The sequence below is a fragment of the Mobula hypostoma genome, chromosome 9, assembly GCF_963921235.1.
Source record: "Mobula hypostoma chromosome 9, sMobHyp1.1, whole genome shotgun sequence".
Classification (NCBI taxonomy): Eukaryota; Metazoa; Chordata; class Chondrichthyes; order Myliobatiformes; family Myliobatidae; genus Mobula; species Mobula hypostoma.
In genome coordinates this window covers 76,850,269-76,876,997 of record NC_086105.1, presented here as the reverse complement: position 1 = coordinate 76,876,997, position 26,729 = coordinate 76,850,269, and the positions used below count along the sequence as shown (strand labels likewise).

The 26,729-nt window shown below is 42.9% G+C and overlaps 1 protein-coding gene across 1 annotated transcript in view; it reads right to left on the bottom strand.

Annotated features, from left to right (window-relative positions):
• Positions 1-26,729, bottom strand: part of fer1l6 (fer-1 like family member 6) — a 395,360-nt gene that overhangs the window by 248,120 nt on the left and 120,511 nt on the right. Inside the window, exons 11-15 of the mRNA XM_063059547.1 lie at positions 26,069-26,409; positions 20,987-21,095; positions 12,403-12,580; positions 10,938-11,058; positions 2,497-2,597 (exon numbers count right to left, since the gene is read on the bottom strand). Coding sequence (XP_062915617.1) covers positions 2,497-2,597; positions 10,938-11,058; positions 12,403-12,580; positions 20,987-21,095; positions 26,069-26,409 — 850 coding nt within the window. The remainder of the gene's footprint in view (positions 1-2,496; positions 2,598-10,937; positions 11,059-12,402; positions 12,581-20,986; positions 21,096-26,068; positions 26,410-26,729) is intronic.

Here is a 26,729-nt window from a genome sequence, read left to right as displayed (position 1 = left end):
CCTCTATCATTACTTAGTTTTTCGAACCTTTCTTAAGCTTTTCTTTTCTTCTTGACTAGATTTTCAACAGCCTTTGTATACCACAGTTCCTGTACCCTACTATCCTTACCCTGTCTGATTGGAACATACCTATGCAAAATGCCACTCAAATAGTCCCTGAACATCTGCCACATTTCTGCCGTACATTTCCCTGAGAACATCTGTTCGCAATTTTTTACGTCCAAGTTCCTGCCTGATAGCTTCATATTTCCCCTTACTCTAATTAAAAGCTTTCCTAATTTGACTGTTCCTATCCATCTCCAATGCTATGGTAAAGGAGATAGAATTGTGATCACTATCTCCAAAATGCTCTCCCATTGAGAGAACTGACACCTGACCAGGTTCATTTCCCAATACCAGATCAAGTACAGCCTCTTGTAGGCTTATCTACATATCGTGTTAGGAAGCCTTCCTGAATGAACCCAACAAACTCCACCCCATCAAAACCCCTTGCTCTAGGGAGAAGCTAATCAATATTCGGGAAATTAAGATATCCAACCACAACAACCATGTTATTATTACACCTTTCCAGAATCTGTCTCCCTGTCTGCTCCTCAATGTCCTTGTTACTATTGGGTGATCTATAAAAAACACCCAGTAGTGTTATTGATCCCTTCCTGTTTCTAACTTCCGCCCACAGAGACTCAGTAGACAATTCCTCCATGACTTCTTCCTTCTCTGCAGCCGTGACACTATCTCTGATCAGCAGTGCCACGCCCCCACCTCTTTTGCCTTCCTCCCTGTCCTTTCTGTAACATCTATAGCCTGGCACTCTAATTAACCATTCCTGCCCCTGAGCCATCCAAGTCTCTGTAATGGCCACAACATCATAGCTCCAAGTACTAACGCATGGTCTAAGTTCATCCACTTTGTTCATGATGCTTCTTGCATTGAAATAGGCACCTCAAACCATCGGTCTGAGCGTATCCCTTCTCTATTACCTGCCTATCCTTCCTCTCGCACTGTCATCAAGCTTTCTCTATTTGTGAGATAACTGCCCCTTCCTCCGTCTCTTCAGTTTGGTTCCCACCCCCTAGCAATTCTAGTTTAAACCCTCCCCAATAGCCTTAGCAAACCTCACTGCTGGGATATTGGTTCCCCTCAGATTCTAGTGCAATCCATCCTTTTGGTACGGGTCACGTTACTCCAAAAGAAGTCCCAATGATCCAGAAGTCTGAATCCCTGCCCCCTGCTCCCATATCTCAGCCACATGTTTATCCTCCACCTCATTCTATTCCTATACTCACTGTCGCATGGCACAGGCAGTAATCTCAAGATTACTACCTTTGTGGTCCTGCTTCTCAATTTCCTAACTCCCTGTAGTCTGTTTTCAGGACCTCCTCCCTTTTCCTACCTGTGTCATTGGTACCAATATGTACCACGACCTCTGGCCGTTCACCTTCCTACTTCAGGATATCGTGGACACGATCAGAAACATCCCGGATCCTGGCACCTGGGAGGCAAACTACCATCCATGGTTCTTTCCTGTGTCCACAGAATCGCCTGTCTGTCCCCCTAACTATAGAGTCCCCTATCACTGCTGCCATCCTCTTCCTTTCCCTACCCTCTGAGCCACAGGGCCGGACTCTGTGCCAGAGGCGCAACCACTGTTGCTTCCCCCAGGTAGGCCGTCCCCCCGCCCAATAGTACTCAGACAGGAGTACTTATTGTTAAGGGGGACAGCCACTGGGGTACTCTGTAGCATCTGACTCTTGTCCTTCTCTCTCCTGACTGTTACCCACTTATCTGTCTCCTGAGGCCCCGGTGTGACTACTTGCCTATAGCTATTACCTCCTCATTTTCCCTAACCAGACGAAGATTATCAAGCGGCATCTCTAGTTCCCTAACACGGTCCCTAAGGAGCTGCAGCTTGACGCACCCAGTGGAAATGTGGCTAGCCAGGAGGCTGGGAATTTCCCCGACTTCTCACATCTGACAGACATACTTCCTGTTTCTATTCCTCACAGGTAACTTACCTCACCTCGACCTTTTATCACCAAAACTCTACCACTCCGCCTCAGACCACTCTGTCAATGACTGCTCCTTTGATGACTGCTTCCCTCCCTTTTATGCCTGAGCCTTCCCTTCTTTCTAACTCACAATTGATGCTCCAGTTACAGCCACTAATAAGCCACATACAACTTTCCTTATAACTCAGGACTTCAAGACCCAGTATGAGGTTTTATAATCCATTATACCATTGATTTAAACTCTATTTGCCACAGTGATTTCAATAAAAGTAACAAATAAATTAATAACAATGAAAGAATGTTGTGCTGTGTACTTTTACCGATTTGTAATCACCATTTGAGGAAGATAAAAATTCCTCAGATGAATGCAGGAAACATAAAGAAGTATAGAATAGAATAAAATAAAGAGGCCAAGGTAGAGAAGCACTTTGTCTGCATTCATAAATAATTACACTTTGGAAAGCTTAACATATCATGATCATTTTACCTGCATCTGACTATAAATTCATTCAGGACATCTTTTGTCTTCTTCTCCACACGAGAGTTTGAAATCTTTTTGCAATCTTTGATTTCTTCTAACCTTTCTTCCTAAAGTATAAAATTGAGACAACGAGTAAAGTTGTCAAGGCTTCTCCAAACGTTCTGTAGTGTTAGATCCATGATTACACAACATCACGGTGCATTCCTGGGTACTTGATCTTGCATGACCAAGTGTGCAAATCAAATGAGGACCTCATTAGATAGTACATACAGTGTATCAATTAACATGCGATATGAATCAAGAGGTTAATGTGGGTCTGATAGACATCCCCAGAGGGAGAGGGATGAGTAACCTGTGTGGTTATGCACTCCTGATGCCATTTTTGTTGGGATATTCTGTGTTCCTAATGCATGGATTCAAGGTCCTTCTGCACTTTCTCCGTGCATTATTAAGAGTCAACAAAGATCAGTGGTGAATGCATAAATATATTAGGGTGTTTAGAGGTCAAGGAGGAAGAAGAGTTGGATGTCGTAATGTCTATAAAAGTGGAACAGTCCCCAGAGCCTGATGGGATGTACCTCAGATTACTAAGGGAGGCAAGATATGAGATTGCTGAGGCCTTCGCCAGTATTTTTAGAAACATAGAAACATAAAAAACCTACAGCACAATACAGGCCCTTCAGCCCACAGTGCTGTGCCGAACATGTGCTTATTTTAGAAACTACCTTGGGTTAACCATAACCTGTAAGCTCCATGTACCTATCCAGAAGCCTCGTAAAAGACCCTATTGTATCCGCTTCCACCACCGTTGCCAGCAGCCCATTCCACACACTCAGCACTCTCTGCATAAAAAATTTACCCCGACATCTCCTCTGCACCACTTCCAAGCACCCTAAAATTGGGCCCTCTTGTGTTAGCCATTTCAGCTGTGGGAAAAAACCTCTGACTATCCACATGATCAATGCCTCTCATCATCTTATACACTTCTATCAGGTCACCTCTCATCCTCCATTGTTCCAAGGATAAAAGGCCGAGTTCATTCAAACTATTCTCATAAGGCATGCTCCCCAATCCAGACAACATCCTTGTAGATCTCCTCTGCACCCTATCTATAGTTTTCACATGCTTCCTGTAGTGAGGTGACCAGAACTGAGCACAGTACTCCAAGTGGGGCCTGACCAGGGTCCTGTATAGCTGTAACATTTCCTCTCGACTCTTAAACTCAGTCCCACAGTTGATGAAGGCCAATACACCGTATGCCTTCTTAACCACAGAGTCAACCTGCGCAGCAGTTTTGAGTGTCCTAATGACTCGGACCCCAAGATCCCTCTGATCCTCCACAATGCCAAGAGTCTTACCATTAATACTATATTCTGCCATCATATTTGACCTGCCAAAATGAACCACCTCACACTTATCTGGGTTGAACTCCATCTGCCACTTCTCAGCCCAGTTTTGCATCCTATCAATGTCCCACTATAACCTCTGACAGCCCTCCACACTATCCACAACACCCTCAACCTTTGTGTCATCAGCAAATTTCTAACCCAACCCTCCACTTCCTCATCCAGGTCATTCAGAAAAATCACGAAGAGTAAGGGTCCCAGATCAGATCCCTGAGGCACACCACTGGCCACTGACCTCCATGCAGAATATGACCTGTCTACAACCGCTCTTTGCCTTCTGTGAGCAAGCCATTTCAGGATCCAGAAAGCAATATCCCCTTGGATCCCATGCCTCCTTACTTTCTCAATAAGCCTTGCATGGGGTACCTTATCAAATGCCTTGCTGAAATCCATATACACTACATCTACTGCTGTTCCTTCATCAAAGTGTTTAGTCACAACCTCAAAAAATTCAGTCAGGCTCGTAAGGCATAACCTACCCTTGACAAAGCCATGCTAACTATTCCTAGTCATATTATGCCTCTCCAAATGTTCATAAATCCTGCCTCTCAGGATCTCCTCCATCAACTTACCAACCAATGAATGAAGACTCACTGGTCCATAATTTCCTGGGCTATCTCTGCGCCCTTTCTTGAATAAGGGAACAACATCTGCAACCTTTCAATCCTCCGGAACCTCTCCCATCTCCACTGATGATGCAAAGATCATTGCCAGAGGCTCAGCAATCTCCTCCCTCTCCTCCAACAGTTGCCTGGGTTATATCCCATCTGGCCCAGTGATTTATCCAACTTGATACTTTCCAAAAGCTCCAGCCCATCCTCTTTCTTAATGTCTATATGCTCAAGCTATTCAGACCACTGTAAGTCATCTCCACAATTGCCAAAGGTCCTTTTCCATAGTGAATACTGAGGCAAAGTATTCATTAAGTACCACCGCTACCTCCTCCGGTTCCATACACCCTTTTCCACTGTCACACTTGATTGGTTGTATTCTCTCATGTCTTATCCTCTTGCTCTTCACATACTTGTAGAATGCCTTGGGGATTTCCTTAATCCTGCTTGCCAAGGCCTTCTCATGGCCCCTTCTGGCTCTCCTAATTTCATTCTTAAGCTCCTTCCTGCTAGCCTTATAATCTTCTAGATCTCTATCATTACCTAGTTTTTCAACCTTTCAAAAGCTTTTCTTTTCTTCTTGACCAGATTTTCAACAGCCTTTGTACACCATGGTTCCTGTACCCTACCATCCTTTTCCTGTCTCATTGGAATGTACCTATGCAGAACACCACGCAAATATCCTCTGAACATTTGCCACATTTCTGCTATACATTTCCCTGAGAACATCTGTTCCCAATTTATGCTTCCAAGTTCCTGCCTGATAGCTTCATATTTCTCCTTACTCCAATTAAACACTTTCCTAACTTGTCTGTTCCTATCCCTCTCCAAAGCTATTGTAAAGGATATAGAATTGTGATCACTATCTCTAAAATGCTCCCCCACTGAGATATGTTTCACCTGATTAGGTTCATTTCCCAATATCAAATCAAGTACAGCCTCTCCTCTTGTAGGCTTATCTACATACTGTGTCAGGAACCTTTCCTGAACACATCTAACAAACTCCAGCCCATCTAAACTCTTCCCTCTAGGGAGATGCCAATCAATATTGGGGAAATTAAAATCCCCCATCTCAACAACCCTGTTATTACTGCACCGTTCCAGAATCTGTCTCCCTATCTGTTCCTCAATGTCTTTGTTATTATTGTGTGGTCTATAAAAAACACCCAGTAGAGTTATTGACCCCTCCCTGTTCCTAATTTCCACCCACAGAGACTCCGTAGACAACCCCTCTATGACTTCCTCCTTTTCTGCAGCCGTGCCACTAACTCTGATCAGCAGTGCCACGCCCCCAGCTCTTTTTGCCTCCCTCCCTGTCCTTTCGAAACATCTAAAACCCAGCACTCTAAGTAGCCATTCCTGACCCTGCACCATCCAAATCTCAGTAATGCCAACAACATCATCCTCCAAGTACTGATCCATACTCTAAACTCATTGGCTTTGTTCATGACGCTTCTTGCATTAAAATAGACACATCTCAAACTATCAGTCTGAGCACATCCCTTCTCTATCACCTGCCTATCCTCCCTTTCACATTGCCCACAAGCTTTCTCTATTCGTAAGCTAACCGCCCCTTCCTCTGTCTCTTCAGTTCGGTTCCCACCCCCCAGCAATTCTAGTTTAAACTCTCTCCAGCAGCCTTAGCAAACTTCCCTGCCAGGATTTTGGTCCCCTTCGGATTCAAGTGCAACCCGTTCTTTTTGTACAGGTCACGCCTGCCCCAAAAGAGGTCCCAATGATCCAGAAATCTGAATCCCTACCCTCTGCTCCAATCCCTCAGCCACGCATTTATCCTCCACCTCACTCACTGTCACATGACACAGGCAATAATTCCTAGATTACTACTTTTGTGGTCCTGCTTCTCAGCTTCTTTCCTAACTCCCTGTAGTCTGTTTTCAGGACCTCCTCCCTTTTCCTACCTATGTTGTTGGTATCAATAAGTACGACGACCTCTGGCTGTTCACCTTCCCACTTCAGTATATCATGGACACGATCAGAAACAACCCGAACCCTGGCACCTGGGGGGCATCCTACCATCCGTGTTTCGTTCCTGCACCCACAGAATCGCCTGTCTGCCCCCCTGACTATAGAATCCCCTATCACTGCTACCATGCCCTTCCTTTCCCTCCCCTTCTGAGCCACAGAGCCAGACTCTATTTTTGTGTCATCTCAAGCCATAGGTGAGATCCCAGAGGACTGGTGAGAGCTAATGTTGTATGTCTATTCAAGAAGAGAACAAGGAAAAGTCCTGGGAACTGTAGCCCAGTGAGTCTTGCATCAGTAGTAGGGAAATTGCTGGATAAAATTCTTAGGGAGAAGATTTATGAGCATTTGAAAACCCATGGCCTAATTGGGGAGAACCAGCATGGCTTCAGGAGGGGCAAGTCGTGTTTTACCAACTTGATTGAGTTTTTGGACAAGGTGACGAAAGGGATTAATGAAGGTAGCGCAGTGGATATTATCTACATAGATTTTGACAAAGTCCTCATAGAAGGCTAATCCAGAAGATTAAGATGCATGGGGTTCATGGTGACTTGGCTGTTTGGATTCAGAACTGGCTTGCACATGGAAGACAGAGGGTAGTGGTTGAAGGGACTTACTTTAGCTGGAAGTGTATTATTGGTGGTGTTCTGCAGAGATCTGTGCTGGGACCTCTGTTTGTGATGTGAATAAATGACCCGGATGAAAATGTAGATGGGTGAGTTAGTAAGATTGCAGATGTTACTAAATTTGGTGGAGTTGTGGATAGTGTAAAAGACTGCCAAAGAATATAGTACCATATAGACCAGTTGCAGATATGGGCTGAGAAATGACAGATGGAGTTTAACCCAGATAAATGTGAGGTATTGCACCTTGGTAAGGAAAATGCAAGGAAAAGCAGAGAGATCTTGGGGTCCAAGCTCATAGCTCCATGAAAGTGGCTACACAGGTTGATAGGATGGTTAAGAAAGTTTATGGAATGTCTGTTTTTATTAGTTGAGGTAGTGAGTTCAAAAACCAAGAGGTTATGTTGCAATTTTATAGAACTCTGGTTAGGTCACATCTGGAGTATTGCACACAGTTCTGGATGTCACACTATATGAAGAATGTTGAGGCTTTGGAGAGGGTGTAGATTCAGAATCAGGTTTAATATCACCAGCCAACTGTATGTTGTGAAATTTGTTTTGGCAGCAGTACAGTGCAATACATATCCAGGACATCTTCAAAGAGTGATGCCTCAAAAAGGCAGCACCCTTCGTTAAGGACCCACATCACCCAGTACATAGCTTGTTCTCATCACTAGCATCAGGAAAGAGGTACAGAAGCTGGAAGGCACACACTCAATGATTTCATAACAGCTGCTTTCTCCTCATTTCTGAATGGACATTGAACCCATAACCACTACTTCATTAATTTTTTATTTTTACTTTTGCACTATTTATTTAATTTAACTATTTAATTTATATATATAGTTAAATTAAACTAGTGTTTAAGTATATATATACAGATGTCCTGGATGTTATGGAGGCTAGTGCCCACGGTGGTTCTGACTACATTCACAACTCTCTGCAGCTTATCTTAATCCTGTGCTGTAGAGCTCTCCCACACATCAGAGAGTGATGCAGCCAGATAGAATGCTCTCCATGGGACATCTGTAGAAACTTGTGAGAGTCTTTGCTGACATATTAAATCTCCCCAAACTCCTAATGGAATATACATAGCAGCTACCATGCCTTTTTTGTAGCTGCATCGATATGTTTGGTCCAGGTTAGATCCTCGGAGATATTGACACTCAGGAACTTGAAATTGCTCACTCATTCCACTTCTGATTCCTCTGAGGATTGGTGTATGTTCCCTCACCTTACTCTTTCTGAAGTCCACTATCAGTTCTATGGTCTTACTAATGTTGAGAGCAAGTTTGTTGCTGCAACTGTCTGATATATCTCGCTTCTCTATGCCCTCTTGCCACCATCTGAAATTCTGCCGACAATAGTTGTGCTGTCAGCAAATTTGTCAAAGGCTTTTGAACAGTGCCTGGTCATGGGTGAAGAGAGAGTAGAGCAAAGGGGCTAAGCACACGTCCCTGAGACGTGCCAGTGTTGATTTCAGCAAGGTGGAGATGTTATTTTCGATCTGCATAGATTGGTGTCTTCTGATTAGGAACTTCTGATTAGGAAGTTGAGGATCCAGTTGTAGAGGGAGGTGCAGAGGCCCAGGCTTTGGAGCTTTACTAGAAGAGATTTACCAGGAGGCTGCCTGGCTTAGAGGGCATGTGCTATTATGAGAAGCTGGACAAACTTAGGTTGTTTTATCTGGAGCGTCAGAGGAGGGGAGACCTGATAGATGTTTACAAAATTATGAGAGGCATAGCTAGAGTAAACAGGGAGTATCTGTTTCTCAGAAGGGGTAGGTTCAAAGGGGACGCGAGGGGTAAGTTTTTTACTCAGTGAATGATGGATGCCTGGTATGGTGGTAGAGGTAAATACATTAGAGGCTTTTAAGAGACACTTAGATAGGTGCATGGATATGAGGAAGATAGAGGGATGTGTTTTGGTTCTTTTTTAATCCACTTTTTAGCTGGTTTGGTACAACATTGTGGAGTGAAGGGCCTGTCACTGTGCTGTGTTGTTCTATGTTCTATGCTGTATACCTTCAAGAAGGCTTCGACAACACCCTTGAATTATTTCCTCCATCTCTCATAACATATCCTGGAATATCACATCTCTTTTCAGAGTCTTCTATCTACCCAATGAAGTAAAGACCAAGTGCAAATTAATGCCACCAAGATTTGGAGGCATAGTGGACAGTCGGGAAACCTATCAAAGCTTGCAGTGGAATCTGAACCAGCTGGAAAAATTGGCTGAAAAATGGCAGGTAGAATTTAATGCAGACAAGTGTGCGTTTGTCCACTTAGGGGGGACAAATTAAGGTAGGACTTACACAGTGAATAGTAGGGCATTAAGGAGTGTGGTAGAACAGAGGGATCTGGGAATACAGATCACGATTCCTTTAAAGTGTTGTCACAGCTAGATAGGGTAATAATGAGAGTTTTTGACATACTAGCTTTAATAAATCATAGTATTGAGTACAGGAGTTGGGATATTTTGGCAAAGTTGTATGAGATGTTGATGAGGGATAATTTGGAGTATTGAGAGCAGCACTGGTCACCTACCCACAGGCAAGATATCAGTAAGATTAAAAGAGTGTGGAGAAAATGTACAAGGATGATGCCAGGACTTGAGGACCTGAGTTCTAGGGAAAGGTTGAACAGGTTAGGACTTTGTTCCCTGGAGTGTAGGAGAGTGAGACAACATTTGATTGAGGTATATAAAATTATGAGGGGTATAGGTAGGGGAAATACAAGCAGGCTTTTTTTTACTTTTTCCATCCATCACTTTCACTGCCAGATAATTTCATGTTTGCAGACCCCTTTTCTGAAAAGGTTGCCCTCAGCTTTCTGTAAAATCTTTCCCCTCTCACTGCAAACCAATGCCCTCTAGTTTTGGATTCCTTCAGCTTGAGTAAGGACTTTAGCAATTTACCTTATCTACACACCCCTTCATTTTATAAAACTTTATAAAGTCATCCCTTAGCCTCTTACATTCAAGAGTAAACAGTCTTATCCTATCCAGCCCCTCAATACATAAACCCTCCACTCCATAAATCTTTTCTGTATTCCTCCCAGTTTAATGACATCCTGCCCATAGCTAGGTGACCAAAACTGTACAGAGCTCTCGCAATGTAGCCCTGCCAACATCTTGTACAACTGTAATAAGAATCCCTCTCCTGTACTTAATATTAGACCATAAGACCATAAGATATAGGAGCAAAATTATGTAATTTGGCTCATCAAGTCTGCTCCACCATACCGTCATGGCTGACTTATTATCACTTTCAACCCCAATTCTCCCGCCTTCTCCCTAAAACCTCTGATGCCCTGACTAATCAAGAACCTATCAACCACCACTTTAAATATACTCAATGTCTTGGCCTGCACAGCCATCTATGGTAATGAATTCTACAGATTCACTACTCTCAGGCTAAAGAAATTCCTCTTCTTCTCTGTTCTGAAGAGGTGCCTTTTGAAGCTGTGCTAGATTCCCCCACTATTGGAAATATCCTCTCCACGGCCTCTTTATCTAGGCCGTTCAATATTCGATAGGCTTCAATAAGATCTCCCCTTCTAAACTACAGCAAGTACAGGCCCAGAGCCATCAAATGATCCTCATATTTTAACCCTGTCATTCCTGGATCATTCTTGTGAACCTCTTCTGGACCCTCTCTAGTACCAACACATCCTTTGTTGGATAAGGAACCCAAATCTGCTCACAATAGTTCAAGTGTGTTTTCACAAGTGCCTTATAAAGTCTCAACAACTTGAATTTCTGAAATGGAATGAATGAGCTGACAGCTCCAGACAGGTCAGATGATTATGTAACAAAATACAAACAAGCAAGTCAGCAATCTTATCCAGGAAGTTGGAAATATGCAACCGGAAAAGTTGGTCCTCCCAGCAACTCTTGACAAAGATGCATGGTTTCTTGTTACCAAGTGGCAAGTAGAAGTAACTCCTGCAAGCAAAGAAAAGGACTCAATCAGGATGCAGAAGTTATTTTGTTATTAATACAATGATTATCCTGGCCATGTGTTTTAGGGTGGGGAAAGACTGGAGGGCCAATGGTGAGGTATGGAGTTGTCTATTTTTAAACACAAGAGATTCTGCAAATGCTAGAAGTCCAGAGTAACACATACAAAATGCTGGAGCAACTCTGCAGGTCAGGCAGCATCTATGTAGAGGAATGAACTGTCAACGTTTAGGGCTGAGACACTTCATCAGGACTGCATTGTGACTCCTTTATTGTTGTTTCTTCCCTTATCGAGTCCCAAAGCTCTAAAAGTTTCTATCATATTCCAGAGTCTCCAATTAACCCCCAGTTATTTCTCTCAAACTTTCCTTTTGACATAACCTGTTACCCACTAGCCCCTTAATATTCAGTGAAAACTTATTGTAGGAAATTGCATTCTTGATGAAAGCCCAAAATGTCGACTGCTTATTACCCTCCATATGACCTGATGAGTTCCTGTACCTATTAAGTGGCCGTTGAGTGCTGTTCAGGGAAGGAGAGAATTCAAGATATCCATCTGGCGCCATCCAACGTCATCAAGAGAAAATTTGTTTGGAACACCAGCAAAATAGGTCTCTTCTGGTCAAGCGCTGAGTGTTCAGTTGTCAGGAGTCAAGTGTTTAATTTTGACAGTGAGGCACCAATATTTTGATTTAGTTGGTTTGTCACTCTTGGCTGGTGGAATCATTTTCACCTAGTGTAAGAGTGGATATGGAGAAGATGTTTCCAATAGTGGGAGAGGTTTGGACCACACGGCCCAGCCTCAGAATACAAGGATGTCCCTTTAGAACAGAGATGAGGAGGAATTTCTTTAGGCTAGAGGGTGGAGAATTTGTGGAATTCATTGTCACAGTCAGGTCACATCATATTTAAAGCAGAGATTGATAGCTTCTTGATTAGGAAGGATGTCAAAGGTTACAGGGAGAAGTCTGAAGAATGAGGCTGAGGGGAAAATAAATCAATCATGATGAAATAGTGGAGCAGACTTGATGGGCCAAATGACTTAATTCTGCTCCTATGTCTTACGGTCTTATAGTTTTATAAATGGGGAGAGGGGCAGAGTAATAGCTGGCAGGTGTAGTGAAACCAGGTGAACAGCAAGGTGGGTGGGTGGTGGAGGGGGATAAAGTGAGAAGCTGGGAGTCGGTAGGTGGCTGAAGAAGGAGTCTGAGGGAAAATAAATCAGTAATGATTGAATGACAGAGCAGATTCAAAGGGCCAAATAGCCTAATTCTGCTCCTATGTCTTATGTTTTTCTTCACATTGTTGTAGTAGAATTTTATCAATTACCTATTGCCCTCCATTATCAGGGGCTTCACAGGTTTGGTAACTGGACTATCAGATTCCAAGGCTTGATCTGATCCAATGGCATGCAGCAGAGATGTAGATTCCTCTTCATTTGCACCTGCTGACCACTTTTTGCTTGGTGTAGATGGTGCGGCTCTATCTATAATGTTCCCATAATTCCCTGTGAAAACAGAAGCCACAGATAACTTTCTGCTCTCCTCCAGGCCAACTGGTTAACCATCTTCTCGTGTTTATGTGACCTAAATCTACCCCCATCTATTTCCATGAGTTTGTTTTCAATGATTTTCTCTTGGAACGTAAAGCCATTTTCCATCAGGCCCTCATTCTGTTCTTAAAATAGAAACACACTTCCACATCAAATTTAGCAAACTTTTACCTCTGAGTTCACAATCAACAGCAAATAAACCAGTTATTGCTAGAGGCCAAGCCACTGAGTATATTTAAAGTGGAGGTTGACAGGTTCTTGATTAGTTAGGGTGTCAGAGGTTACGGGGAGAAGGCAGGAGAGTTGGGTTAAAAGGGATGATATATCAACAACAGAATGGCAGAGCATATAATACTTATAACCAAGAAACCCATTTCAGGAGTGACGTGGAAAGATGAAATTACATTAGATTTCGAATGGTTTACTTCCAAGTTTGGTTATAGATTTTATTCCCACCACCTGCTGCTCTCTCGGAATTGTTTGCACAGGAGAATAAACAGATGAGAAACAGTAGGCAAAGGAAGAGTGGATCAGAGTGGAATGGGCAGCACAGTAGTGTAGCGATTAGCACAGTGTTCCCAAACTTTTTTAGCCCAACACCCCTCTAAACCATTTTCACACCTGCATCTTCATACTTGCCAATGCCCTTCTTAGGCACAATACACTTTCTGACACCCCCATAATGTAAAAACATGTTTATCATATGCTAACATGAGAAAAATTATTCTGCTTTAACTTTTTATTTGTCTTTAAACCTAGTTTACACAGGACCTGTGCACTGTACAGCAGCTTTGATATCAATGCAATCCTTGTTCTTGATGGGTTTTAGCAAGAGTTGAAATATCTTGTTTAAGTTGTGACAGCAAAATCCTTAAGCCCTGCACATGTAACAGTGTCCAAACAGTTTCTATTTTTTTGTGAGTATGTGGTTCACTGCACTGAAGACTCTTTCAATAAGGTAGGAGGATGGAAATGCAATGAAATCTGGCTCTTCTCCAAAGACCAGGAAACTTCATATGACAGTGTAGCCACATACCACAAAAGCCGACATTTTTGAAAAGCATTTTTGCTTGTTCATTCTGAATTTCAATAATTTCATTTTGCAAGCTCTCTTCCTGTCCTTCCACCTTGCAAAGAAAAGGGTTAATTACCCAGTCCGGAATTTCCAGATCGTTCAGTCCAGACCATGACTGCAGGTCTAAGCAGTACTCTTGCATATCACTGTCTGTGAAAGAGAGTGCCATACTTTCCATACAGGGAAACTGTGAGAACATTCTTTTCTCAATGTTTTGCTTATATATTTCTAATTTTCCAATAAAAGTGAACACTGCTCTTTTTACCTGGATTAGATTGAAATTCTCAGCCTGCAGTTTCATATTTAGAATGTTCATTTTGTCATAGAGATTGGCTTGGTACACCACATCTCCACATAGAAGTTCAATCATGTTTCCTAAGCTCTTGTCTAAGCAAAAATTCAACCAGTGTAAACAGCAGCCTTTGGACAGCCAATGCACTTCAGTTTGAAGAGGCAAGCATTCAAAACTCTCCATGTTATCTAGGCATAACTGTGAAATATTCCACTATTTAATGGATGATCTTTAATTTTGGTGATAGCAAATATTATAAGAGTCATGCTTAAGAAGAGTCACTGGCTGAGGTTTTTGATTGTTGACGATGTATTACATAATGGATTGCAAAAAGACTTAGAATTTCTTTTCTCAAAAATGCCACTAAACCAGCATGGTGACTTGTCATGTATATTGCTCTATCTGTTGCACAAGAGATCATTTCCCTAATCTTCTTTATCCGCAATATACAGTTTGAGCTTGTCGTAGATTGATTCTCCATTGATATTTGTTTTTAACTTTTTTTAAAAAAGAATCTCTTCATAAACTTTTCCATTTTTGATAAACCATACATATGCCATTAGCAATGCCTCGTTGTCTCCTAAATTTAGTTTTTTGTAGCTCTGATACCAATTTGTCCTCATTCATTTCATTAAGATGATAAGCTACGGAGTTATTAGAGGAATTGATTTTAAAATACTGGTATCCATTTGAGAACAGTGGTGAACACTTCTGATACAATGGCCATTATTAATCTTTCACCAATTGTGTGAGATTTTCCACATTTTGCTTTCATTTTGGAAATGTTATAAAAAGCAATGAAGACCGCTATCAAGGTTATTTTTAGCTTTCTCGGCAAATACCTCGAGTGTGGAACACTTTTCAAATGCTTCTTTCATCTTCTGGAACTACCATAAGTAGCCTTCCCAGGGTGTCTTTTACAGAAGTGTTCCTGCAATCTTGATGGTTTCACGGCTTCATTAGACAGTATAGTATTACAAATAAGACATGGGGCATCGTTGATCTGACAGGAACAGACTGTAATGTTGTATTGATGCATTTTCTGTAGTTTCTGTTTCTTAGCAGGATTAGAATTCAAGGCTTCTCTGCCTTCAGACTTAGAGATTACGCTATACATATTTATCCATCATTAACGGGGCTAAATTAAAATAAAAAATTAACACAAACTGGAAATGCCTATCGGATGTTGGCAACGGCAGTGAATTGAAATGGACGGAACAATGGTAGCAGCATGCAAAGGAACAGCGAGGCCAAGATGAAGACAGTCACAACAATGAAAATTACTTTGACAAGGATTCAGATCAGAACCTGTCGGTCAAGTCACAACTGGTGTTCGGCAAGCTGCCTTTATACTATTTCACTTAGGGCGATTGACTGGTCACATAAGGTCTCAGAATAATAGTGCCATAGTTAGGGTGATGCTTACCACCACCCCCAAGAATCTTGAACACCCCGCTCTGACAACTTCTATTTCCCATAACGCCCCCTTAGGACATGTAACTGCCCCCATCAGAAATCAATGGTTTAGCGTAACACTATCACAATGCCAGTGACCTGGGTTCAATTCCCACCATTCTCTCCAAGGAATTTCTACATTCTCCCAGCCGCCATGTGGTTCTGATTTCCTCCCATATTCCATGGATGTACCGGTTAGTGGGTTAATTGGTCACATGGGGGTACTTGGGCAGCACAGGCTCATGGGCTGGAAGGGCCTATTCCTGTATCTCTAAATAAATTCAAGATTCAAGATTTAAATTTATTTATCACATGCACATCGAAACATACAGTGAAATAAGACCATAAGACCATAAAACATAGAGCAGAACTAGGCCATTCAGCCCATTGAGTCTGCTCTGCCATTCCATTATGGCTGATTTATTATCCCTCTCAACCCCATTCCCCTGCCTTCTCTCTGTGAGCTTTGACATCCTGACTAATCAAGAACCTTTAAATATACTCAATGATGGCCTCCACAGCCATAATATTCTCCACACCCTGGCTAAAGAAATTCCTCCTCAGCTAAATGGATGCCCCTCTATTCTGAGGCTGTGCCCTCTGGTCCTAGACTGACCCACTATAGGAATCATTCTCTCCATGTTCACACTATCCAGACCTTTCAGTATTCCATAGGTTTCAATGAGATCCCCCCCCACCCCCTTCTTCTAAACTCCAGTGAGCATGGGAGCAGAGCCATCAAACACTTCTCGTACATATATTAGACCTTTCATTCCTGTGATCTTTCTCAAGAAACTTCTCTGGACCCTGGCCAATGCCTGAATATCTTTTCTTAGATAAGGAGCCCTAACAATACTGCCAGTGTGGTCTGACCAATTCCTTATAAAGCCTCAGCATTACATCCTTGAATGTTTACATTAACATGCAACATGATATTTGCTGGGGGCAACTCGCAAATATCACCACACATTCCAGAGCCAAAAATTTGCCCACCAATATTTGTCTTGAAATATTTGACTCACTGGGGAAGAGTATAATGGGAGAGATTTTACAACTATCACAATCTTTTGCTATTAACATTTATTCACGTCAAAGACTCGAAAGATGCTCATTGTAGACTGAATGCTGGGTGATGTAACTAATCATTGACTGGGCAAGCTAGTTGAAGTGATTATATGAAGTTCAAGGTAAAGTTGATTATCGGAGTACATACCTGTCACCATATACAACCATAAGATTTATTTTCTGCAGGCATACTTAGCAAATCTATAGGACAGTACTGTAACTGTAAACTGTAAACATCAGGAACTATAAACTGTAAACAAACTGTGCAAATGCAGATATAAATAAATAGCAATAAATATCAAGCATAAGAACCTAAGAAATAAGAGCAGGAGTTGGCCGTCTGGCCCAACAAGCCTACTCCGTCATTCAATAGGATCATGGCTGATCTGGCCATGGACTCATCTCCACCTACCTGCCTTTTCTCCATAACCTTTAATTCCCTTACTATGCAAAAAGCTATCCAACCTTGTCTTAAATATATTTACTGAGGTAGCCTCCACTGCTTTATTGGGCACAGAATTCCACAGATTCGCCACTCTCTGGGAAAATTATTTCCTCCTCATCTCCGTCCTAAATCTACTCTCCCGAATCTTGAGGCTATGTCTTCTAGTTCTAGTCTCACCTACCAGTGGAAACAACTTTCCTGCCCCTATCTTATCTATCCCTTTCATAATTTTATATGTTTCAATAAGATTTCTGCTCATTCTTCCGAATTCCGAATAGCAGGCGACTCAATCTCTCCTCATAGTCTAACCCCTTCAGCTCTGGACCTCCTCTGCACCACCTCCAAAGCCAGTATACCTTTCTTCAAGTAAGGAGACTAGAACTGCATGCAGTACTCCAGGTGTGGCCTCACCAGTACCCTGTACAGCTGCAGCATGACCTCCCTGCTCTTAAATTCAATCCCTCTCGCAATGAAGGCCAACATTCCGTTTGCCTTCTTGATAGCCTGCTGCACCTGCAAACCAACCTTCTGTGATTCATGCACAAGCACTCCCAAGACCCTCTGCACAGCAGCATGCTGCAATTTTTTACCATTTAAATAATAATCTGCTCTTTCATTTTTCCTTCCAAAGTGGATGACCTCACATTTACCAACATTGTACTCCATATGCCAGACTCTTTCCCACTCACTTAACCTATCTATATCTTCTGCACAATTTACTTTTCCACTCAATTTAGTACCATCAGTAAACTTAGATACACTACACTCAGCCCCCTCTTCCAGATCGTTAATGAACAGTTGTGGGCCCAGCACTGACCCCTACGGCACACCACTCACCACTGATTGTAACACCCATTATCCCAACTCTCTGCTTTTTGTCAGTTAACCAATCCTCTGTCCATGCTAATACATCAACCCCAACTCTATGCATCCTTATCTTATGGATAATTCCTTCATGTGGCACCTTATCGAACGCCTTCTGGAAATCCAAGTAAATAAACATTCATCTGTTCCCCTCTATCCACTGCACTCATTACAGTAAGTTTGTCAAACAGGACCTGCCTTTGCTGAATCCATGCTGCGTCTGCCTGATGGATCAATTTCTTTCCAGGTACCTCGCTATTTCTTCTTTAATGATAGCTTCAAGCAATTTCCCAACTACAGATGTTAAACTAGCTGGCCTATAGTTACCTGCCTTTTGCCTACATCCTTTTTTGAACAGTGGCATGATATTTACCGTCTTGCAATCTGCCAGGACCTGCCCAAAGTCCAGAGAATTTTGGTAAATTATCACCAAAATCTCTACTATAACTTCTCCCATTTCTTTCAGTTGCCTGGGATGCATTCCATCAGGACCAGGGGACTTATCTATCTTCAGTCCCACAAATTTGCTCAGCACTATCTCCTTAGTGATTAGCTATTGTATCGAGGTTCTCACCTCCCATCACATCCATAACATCTCCCTTTGGTATGTTAGATGCATCTTCCACCATGAAGCCCAACACAGAATAGTCATTCAAAGCCTCAGCCATTTCCCCATTACCCAATATCAATTTCCCCTTTTCATCCTCCAAGGGACCTATATTCACTTTAGCCACCCTTTTCTGCTTTATATAATTATAAAAACTTTTACTATCCATTCTTATATTTTGTGCTAGTTTATTTTCATAACCTAGCTTCCCTTTCTTTATTGCTCAAAATAACAATATAACAGAGTCCTTAAGTGAGTGTAGTTATCCTCTTTTGTTCAAGACCCTGATGACTGAGGGGTAGTAACTGTTTTTGAACCTGGTGGTGTGAGTCCTGAGGCTCTTGCACCTTCTGCCTGATGGCAGCAGCAAGAAAAGAGCATGGCCTGGGTGTTAAAGATCTTTAATGATTGATTCTGTTTTTCCACAGCAATGTTCATGTAGATGTGCTCAACGGTTGGGAGGGTTTTACCTGTGATGTACTGCGCCGAATCCACTATGATTTTCCACTCAAAGGCATTGGTGTTCCCATACCAGGCTGTAATGCCACCAGTCAACACACTTTCCACCACACACCTATAGAGGTTTGCCAAGGTTTTTGATGATATGCTGAATCTTCGCAGATCCTTCCTGAGAAAGTAGAGGAACTGTCGAGCTTTCTTCGCAGTAATATTTATATAATAGGTCCAGGGCAGGTCCTCTGGGATAGTGCTACCCTAGAATTTAAAGGTACTGACCCTCTCCCCCTCTGATCCTTCGATAATTACTGGCTCATGGACCACAGGTTTCCATCTTCTAACGTCTACAATCAGTTCCTTGGTCTTATTGACATTGAGTGAGAGATTGTTGTTATTACACCACTCAGCCAAGCTTTCAATCTCCCTCCTGTATGCTGATTCATCTCTCTCTTTGATACAGCCCACAACAGCGATGTCATCATCAAACTTGTATATGATGTGGAAGCTGTACTTAGCCACACAGTCACAGGTGTAAAGCGAGTCGAGCAGGGAATTAAGTAAACGTCCCTGCAGTGCTCCTTGCTGATGGAGATTGTGGAGGAGATGCTTTTGCCAATCAGAACTGACTGGGGTCTACAAGAAAGGAAATCCTGGATCCAATTGCACAAGGTGCTATTGAGGCCAAGGTCTTGGAGTTTACTGATTAGTTTTAAGGGGATGAGGGTGTTAAATGCCAAGCTGTAATCGATAAAGAGCATCCTGATGTATGCATCTTTGCTGTCCAGATGTGCCAGGATTGTGTGAAGAGACAACAAGATCTGCTTTAGACCTATTGTTTCGGTAAGTAAATTGGAGTGGATCCAAGTCACCATCCAGACAGGAGCTGGTAAGTTTCATCAACAGCCTTTCAAAATGCTTCATCACCATGGATGTAAGTGCCACTGGGTGATGGTCATCTAAGTTAACACATTCTTCCTGGACACCAGTACAATTGAAGCCTGCTTGAAGTAGGTGGGACCACACACTGCCAGAGAGAGAGGTTGAAGATTTCCGTGAGTACACCAGCCAGTTTGGCAGCACAGGTCTTCAGTATTCGGCCAGGTTCTCCATTCGGAATGGATGCTTTTCTTGGATTCACTCTCTTGAAGGCAGCTGGCACATCATCTTCAGATACTGAGATCAAAGGATCATTGGGAGACATCGGTTTGCATGATGGTTTTTCATGTTCTGGTGGTCAAAAGGAGCATAGAAGGCATTGAGCTCATCTGGAAGTGAAGTTCTGCTGTCCCCTATGTCACAGGATTTGGCTTTGTCAGAGGTTATGGCATTCAAACCTTGCCATAGCTGTTGAGCATCCCTAGTTGATTCCAGTCTAGTCCTGAATCTCCACTTGGCCTAGAGATGGCTTTCTGGAGATCATACCTGCACCTCTTGTAGCATTCTTGTTCTCCAGCCTTGAATGCCTCTGATCTGGCTCTCAGCTGCTTCCAGATTTCATTGTTCATCCAGGACTTCTGATCGGGGAAAACCCAGAATGATTTCGTGGGGACATGTTCATCCACAGCTGTTTTAATAAAATCAGTTTCGACCCTGGTGTAGTCACTGATGAATTCTTAAACATGACCCATTTCAATGACTCAAGGCAATCTTTTAACCATTCCTCAACCTCCCATGACAACTCTTGGTTGTCTTGATCTTTGGTCTTTAAGCTCGGTCTGTATACAGGTCGTAGTAGAATAGCCACATGATCCAACCTGCCAAAATGTGGTCTCGGGAAGGAATGATTCATATCGTAAAGTAGCAGTGGTCTAGTGTTTTGGGATCTCTGGTGCAGCAGGTTCCGTGCTGGTGATTAATGGGCAAGGTTTTCTTCAAACAGGCCTCATTAAAGTCACTGACTATAATTTGAAATGTGTCGGGATGGGCCGTTTCTTGTTTCCAGACTGTATCGTGCAGTTTTACCAGTGCTTGCTTATAATCAGCTGCTGGTGGTATGTAAACTGGGATCAGGATTATGGAAGAGAACTCTCAAGACAAATAGAATAGTCTACATTTAATCGTCAGTTGTTGTAAGTCATGGAAACCTGACTGTATGTCCTTACCTAATGATATCTCAAAACTGATTGGCTTTTCACCAAGCTTCCTGTCAATCATTGTTGCTTCAAAAAAGGTGCCGAACAGAAGGAAACATTGGACAGTGTCTTCGTCGATCTGAGAAAAGACACAAAAAGAGGTACTTAGAAGATGTCATAGATACAGTTCCAGAGGAAAAATCTATACTTGCTGAGCGTTTATTTCCCTCCCTAGCTGCTGCTTGACCTTCTGAGTTCCTCCAGCGTTTTGTGTGTGTTGCCTCAGATTTCCAGCATCTGCACAATTGCTCGTGTTTCTAAAAAGCAACATCCCAGACAAAATAGTTTTCTATAATTTCTATAATTTCATTCAACAGTCAAGTCACCTTTTAAAAGGCACTTAACTTCATTTTTCCCCAAGACAATTATTTTATTCAGATTAAAATGAACCCTATCATCCGGATATTGTGAAATGTTAAGAGACAGATGCTGGAATACATTATGTTTGATTTTTTTGAAATGTAACCTGACCACAGAATTAAAACATCACCAAGATCCTTTTCCATAGTGAATATTGAAGTGAGGTATTCATTAAGCACCTCTGCTATTTCTTTCAGTTCCATACACACTTTCCCAATGTAACACTTGATAGGTCCTATTCTTTCACATCTTATCCTCTTGCTCTTCACATACTTGTAGAATGCCTTGGGGGTTTTCCTTAACCCTGCCTGCCAAGGCCTTCTCATGGCCCCTTCTGGCTCTCCTAATTTCCTACTTAAGCTCCTTCCTGTTAGCCTTATAATCTTCTAGATCTCTAACATTACCTTGTTTGTTCCTATCTTTCTCCAATGCTATTGTAAAGGAGATAGAATAATGATCACTATCTCCAAAATGCTCTCCCACTGGTCAGGTACAGTCTCTCCTCTTGTAGGCATATCTACATATTGTGTCAAGAAACCTTCCTGAACACACCTAACAAACTCCACGCCATCTAAACCCCTCACTCTAGGGAGATGCCAATTGATATTTGGGAAATTAAAATCTCCCACCACGACAACTCTGTTATTATTACACCTTTCCAGGATCTGTTTCCCTATCCGCTCCTCGATATCCCTGTTACTGTTGGACGGCCTACAAAAAACACCCAGTAGAGTTATTGACCCCTTCCTCTTCCTAACCTCCACCCACAGAGACTCCATAGACAATCCCTCCACGATATCCACCTTTTCTGCAGCCATGACACTATCTCTGATCAACAGTGCCACGCCCCCACATGTTTTGCCTCCCTCCCTGTCCTTTCTGAAACATCTAAAACCTTGAAGTAACCACTCCTCTCTCTGAGCCATCCAAGTCTCTGTAATGGCCACCGCATCATAGCTCCAAGTACTGATCTATGCTCTGAGCTCATCCACTTTGTTCACAATACTCCTTGCATTAAAATAGACACATCTCAAACTGTCTGTCTGAGCACGTCCCTTCTCTATCATCTGTTTATCCTCCCTCAGACACTGTCTCCAAGCTTTCTCTGTTTGTCATCCAACAGCCTCTTCCCCAGACTCTTCAGTTTAGTTCCCATCCCTCAACAATTCTAGTTTAAACTCTCCCTAGTAGCCTTAGCAAACCTCCCCACCAGGATATTGGTCCCCCGGGATTCAAGTGCAACCCATCCTTTTTGTACAGGTCACACGTACCCCAAGAGAGGTCCCAATGATCCAGAAATCTGAATCCCTGCCCCCTGCTCCAATCCCTCAGCCGTGCATTTATCCTCCACCTCATTCAATTCCTATACTTACTATCACGTGGCATAAGCAGTAATCCCGAGATTAATACCATTGAGGTCCTGCTTCTCAACTGGCTTCCTAAATCCCTGTAGTCTGTTTTCAGGACCTCTTCCCTTTTCCTACCTATGTCATTGGTACCAATATGTACCACGACCTCTGGCTGTTCTCCCTTCCACAGCAGGATATCTTGGACGCGATCTGAAACATCCTGGACCCTGGCACCTGGGAGGCAAACTACCATCCTAGTTTCTTTCCTACATCCACAGAATAGCCTGTCTGACCCCCTTAATGTAGAGTCCCCTATCACTACTGCCTTCCTCTTCCTATCCCTACCCTTCTGAGCCACAGGACCGGACTCTGTGTCAGAGGCACGGCCACTGTTGCTTCCCCCAACAGTACTCAAACAGGAGTACTTATTGTTACGGGGTACAGCCACAGGAGTACTCTCTAGTACCTGACTCTTCCCCTTCCCTCTCCTGACCTTCATCCACCTGTCTGTCTCCTGTGGTCCCGGTGCGACCACCTGCCTATAACTCATTTCTATCACCTCCTCGCTCTCCCTGACCAGACGAAGGTCATCGAGCTGCAACTCCAGTTCCCTAACGCAGTCCCTTAGGAGCTGCAGCCTCGACACACCTGGTGCAGATATAGCCGTCCGGGAGGCTGGGCAACTCCAGGACTTCCCATATCTGACACCAAGCACAGAAAACCGGCCTCACACACATTCTTCCTTCCCGCAATTGACACAGTAAACCTACCTCACCTCATCCCGTTACTGCCAAAACCCACTCCGAAGGCTGCCCACTGGATATGGCGGTCTTCTTTTTAAATTTTTCGCGCTCTACTGGCTGATGTCACGTGCTGCACAGTCTGGCCTCTCTTTACCCTGAGTAGTAAAATGCCTTCGCTCCAAAGATCCTTAGCTGGTTCCTCTCACAGTCTTCTTGCTCCAATATTTGTGTGGCATTCTGCATAGGTATGTTCCAATGAGACAGGGAAGTTATAGTAGGGTACAGGAACCGTAGTGTACAAAGGCTGCAGTAAATCTAGTCAAGAAGAAAAGAAAAGCCTATGAAAGGTTCAGAGAGCTAGGTAATGTTAGAGATCTAGAAGATTATAAGGCTAACAGGAAGGAGCTTAAGAAGGAAATTAGGAGAGCCAGAAGGGGCCATGAGAAGGCCTTGGCGGGCAGGATTAAGGAAAACCCCAAGGCATTCTACAAGTATATGAAGAGCAAGAGGATAAGATGTGAAAGAATAGGACCTATCAAGTGTGACAGTGGGAAAGTGTGTATGGAACCAGAGGAAATAGCAGAGGTACTTAATGAATACTTTACTTCAGTATTCACTATGGAAAAGGATCTTGGTGATTGTAGTGATGACTTGCAGTGGACTGAAAAGCTTGAGTATGTAGATATTAAGAAAGAGGATGTACTGGAGCTTTTGGAAAGCATCAAGTTGGATAAGTCACCAGGACCGAATGAGATGTACCCCAGGCTACTGTGGGAGGTGAGGGAGGAGATTACTGAGCCTCTGGCAATGATCTTTGCATCATCAATGGGGACGGGAGAGGTTCCAGAGGATTGGAGGGTTGCGGGTGTTGTTCCCTTATTCAAGAAAGGGAGTAGAGATAGCACAGAAATTATAGATCAGTGAGTCTTACTTCAGTGGTTGGTACGTTGATGGAGAAGATTCTGAGAGGCAGGATTTATGAACATTTGGAGAGGCATAATATGATTAGGAATGGTCAGCATGGCTTTTTCAAGGGCAGGTCGTGCTTTACGAGCCTGATAGTATTTTTTGAGGATGTGACTAAACACATTGATGAAGGAAGAGCTGTAGATGTAGTGTATATGGATTTCAGCAAGGCATTTGATAAGGTACCCTAAGCAAGGCTTATAGAGAAAGTAAGCTGGCATGGGATCCAAAGGGACATTGCTTTGTGGATCCAGAACTAGCTTGCCCATAGAAGGCAAAGAGTGGTTGTAGAAGGGTCATATTCTGCATGGAGGTTGGTGACCAGTGGGGTGCCTCAGCGATCTGTTCTGGGACCCTTACTCTTCGTGATGATTATAAATGACCTGGATGAGGAAGTGAAGGGATGGGTTAGTAAGTTTGCTGATGACACAAAGGTTGGAGGTGTTGTGGATAGTGTGGAGGGCTGACAGAGGTTACAGCGAGACAGTGATAGGATGCAAAACTGGACTGAGAAGTGGAAGATGGAGTTCAACCCAGATAAGTGTGAAGTGGTTCATTTTGGTAGGTCAAATATGATGGAAGAATATAACACTAATGGTAAGACTCTTGGCAGTGTGGAGGATCAGAGGGATTTTGGGGTCCGAGTCCATAGGTCGCTCAAAGCAGCTGCGCAGGTTGGCTCTATGGTTAAGAAGGCATACAATTTATTAGCCTTCATCAATCGTGAAATGAATTTAGGAGCCAAGAAGTAATGTTGCAGCTATATAGGACCCTGGTCAGACCCCACTTGGAGTACTGTGCTCAGTTCTGATCGCCTCACTACAGGAAGGATGTGAAAACTATAGAAAGGGTCCAGAGGAGATTTACAAGGATGTTGCCTGGATTGGGAACATGTCTTATGAAAACAGGTTGAGTAAACTCAACCTTTTCTCCTTGGAGTGACGGAGGATAAGAGGTGACCTGATAGAGGTGTATAAGATGATGAGAGGCATTGATCATGTAGATAGTCAGAGGCTTTTTCCCAGGGCTGAAACGGCTGCCATAAGAGGGCACAGGTTTAAAGTGCTTGGGAGTAGGTACAAAGGAGATGTCAGGGGTAAGTTTTTTTATGCAGAGAGTGGTGACTGCGTGGAATAGGCTGCTGGCAACGGTGGTGGAGGTGGATATGATAGGGTCTTTTAAGAGACTTTTGGATAGATACATGGAGCTTAGAAAAATAGAGGGCTGGGGGTAACCCTAGTAATTTCTAAGGTAGGGACATATTTGGCACAACTTTGTGGACCAAGGGGCCTGTATTGTGCTGTAGGTTTTCTACGTTTCTATGTTTCTCCCTGTAACCTTTGATGTCATACTAATCAAGAACCTATCAACCTCTGCTTTAAATATATCCAATGACTTGGCCTTTGCAGTTATCTGTGTCAATTAATTCCACATATTCACTACTTACTTTCTAAACAAATTCCTCCTCATCTCTATTTTAAAGAGAAGTCTTTCTATTCTGAGGCTGTGCCCCCGGGACTAGACTCACCCACTGTAGGAAACAACTTCTCCGTGATCATTTCATCTTGCCCATCCAATATTTGATAAGCAATTTCCTTGAATTAACATGGAAGAAATATTGATAGTAAACAAACCCATGTACAAGGCTTTACTGATTCCACTTCAACTTCAGTCGAATCTGACTGCTCAGTAGAGCTGGAAAGCTTGGAATCTTCTTCGATGCAAGATGTCTTCTGAACTTTTCTCGATTTCAATTCTTTGGGCATAGCCTTCAAGTCCTTTGCTATCTTTGAGAATTTGGGATCAGCAGACCCTGCTGACAGAATCTCCACAGTAATTTCAATCAGAAGACGGCCCCTGAATGATACACCTTCTCGAAAGCCTTCGTTGAGCTCCTGATTGTCATCCATCAGGCTATAATTATGGGAGGAGCCATATAGATTGATCCACGCTGGTCCAAAAGTGGGCAAAAATCCTTAAAAGATTTTGAAATATTGACATTTTACTGATATTCAGTGGCCATTTTATTAGGTACATCTGTACACCTGCTTGTTAATGCCAACATCTAATTAGCTGATCAACTGCCAGCAACTCAATGCATAAAAGCTTGCAAGCATAAGACATAGGAGCAGAATTAAGCAATTTGGCCCATTGCGTCTGCTCCACTATTCTATCATAGCTGATTTATTACTCCCCTCAACCCCATTCTCAAGCCTTCTCCCGATAATCATTGACACTCTGACAAACCAAGAACATATCAATGCAAACACGAGGAATCCTGCAGATGCTGGAAAT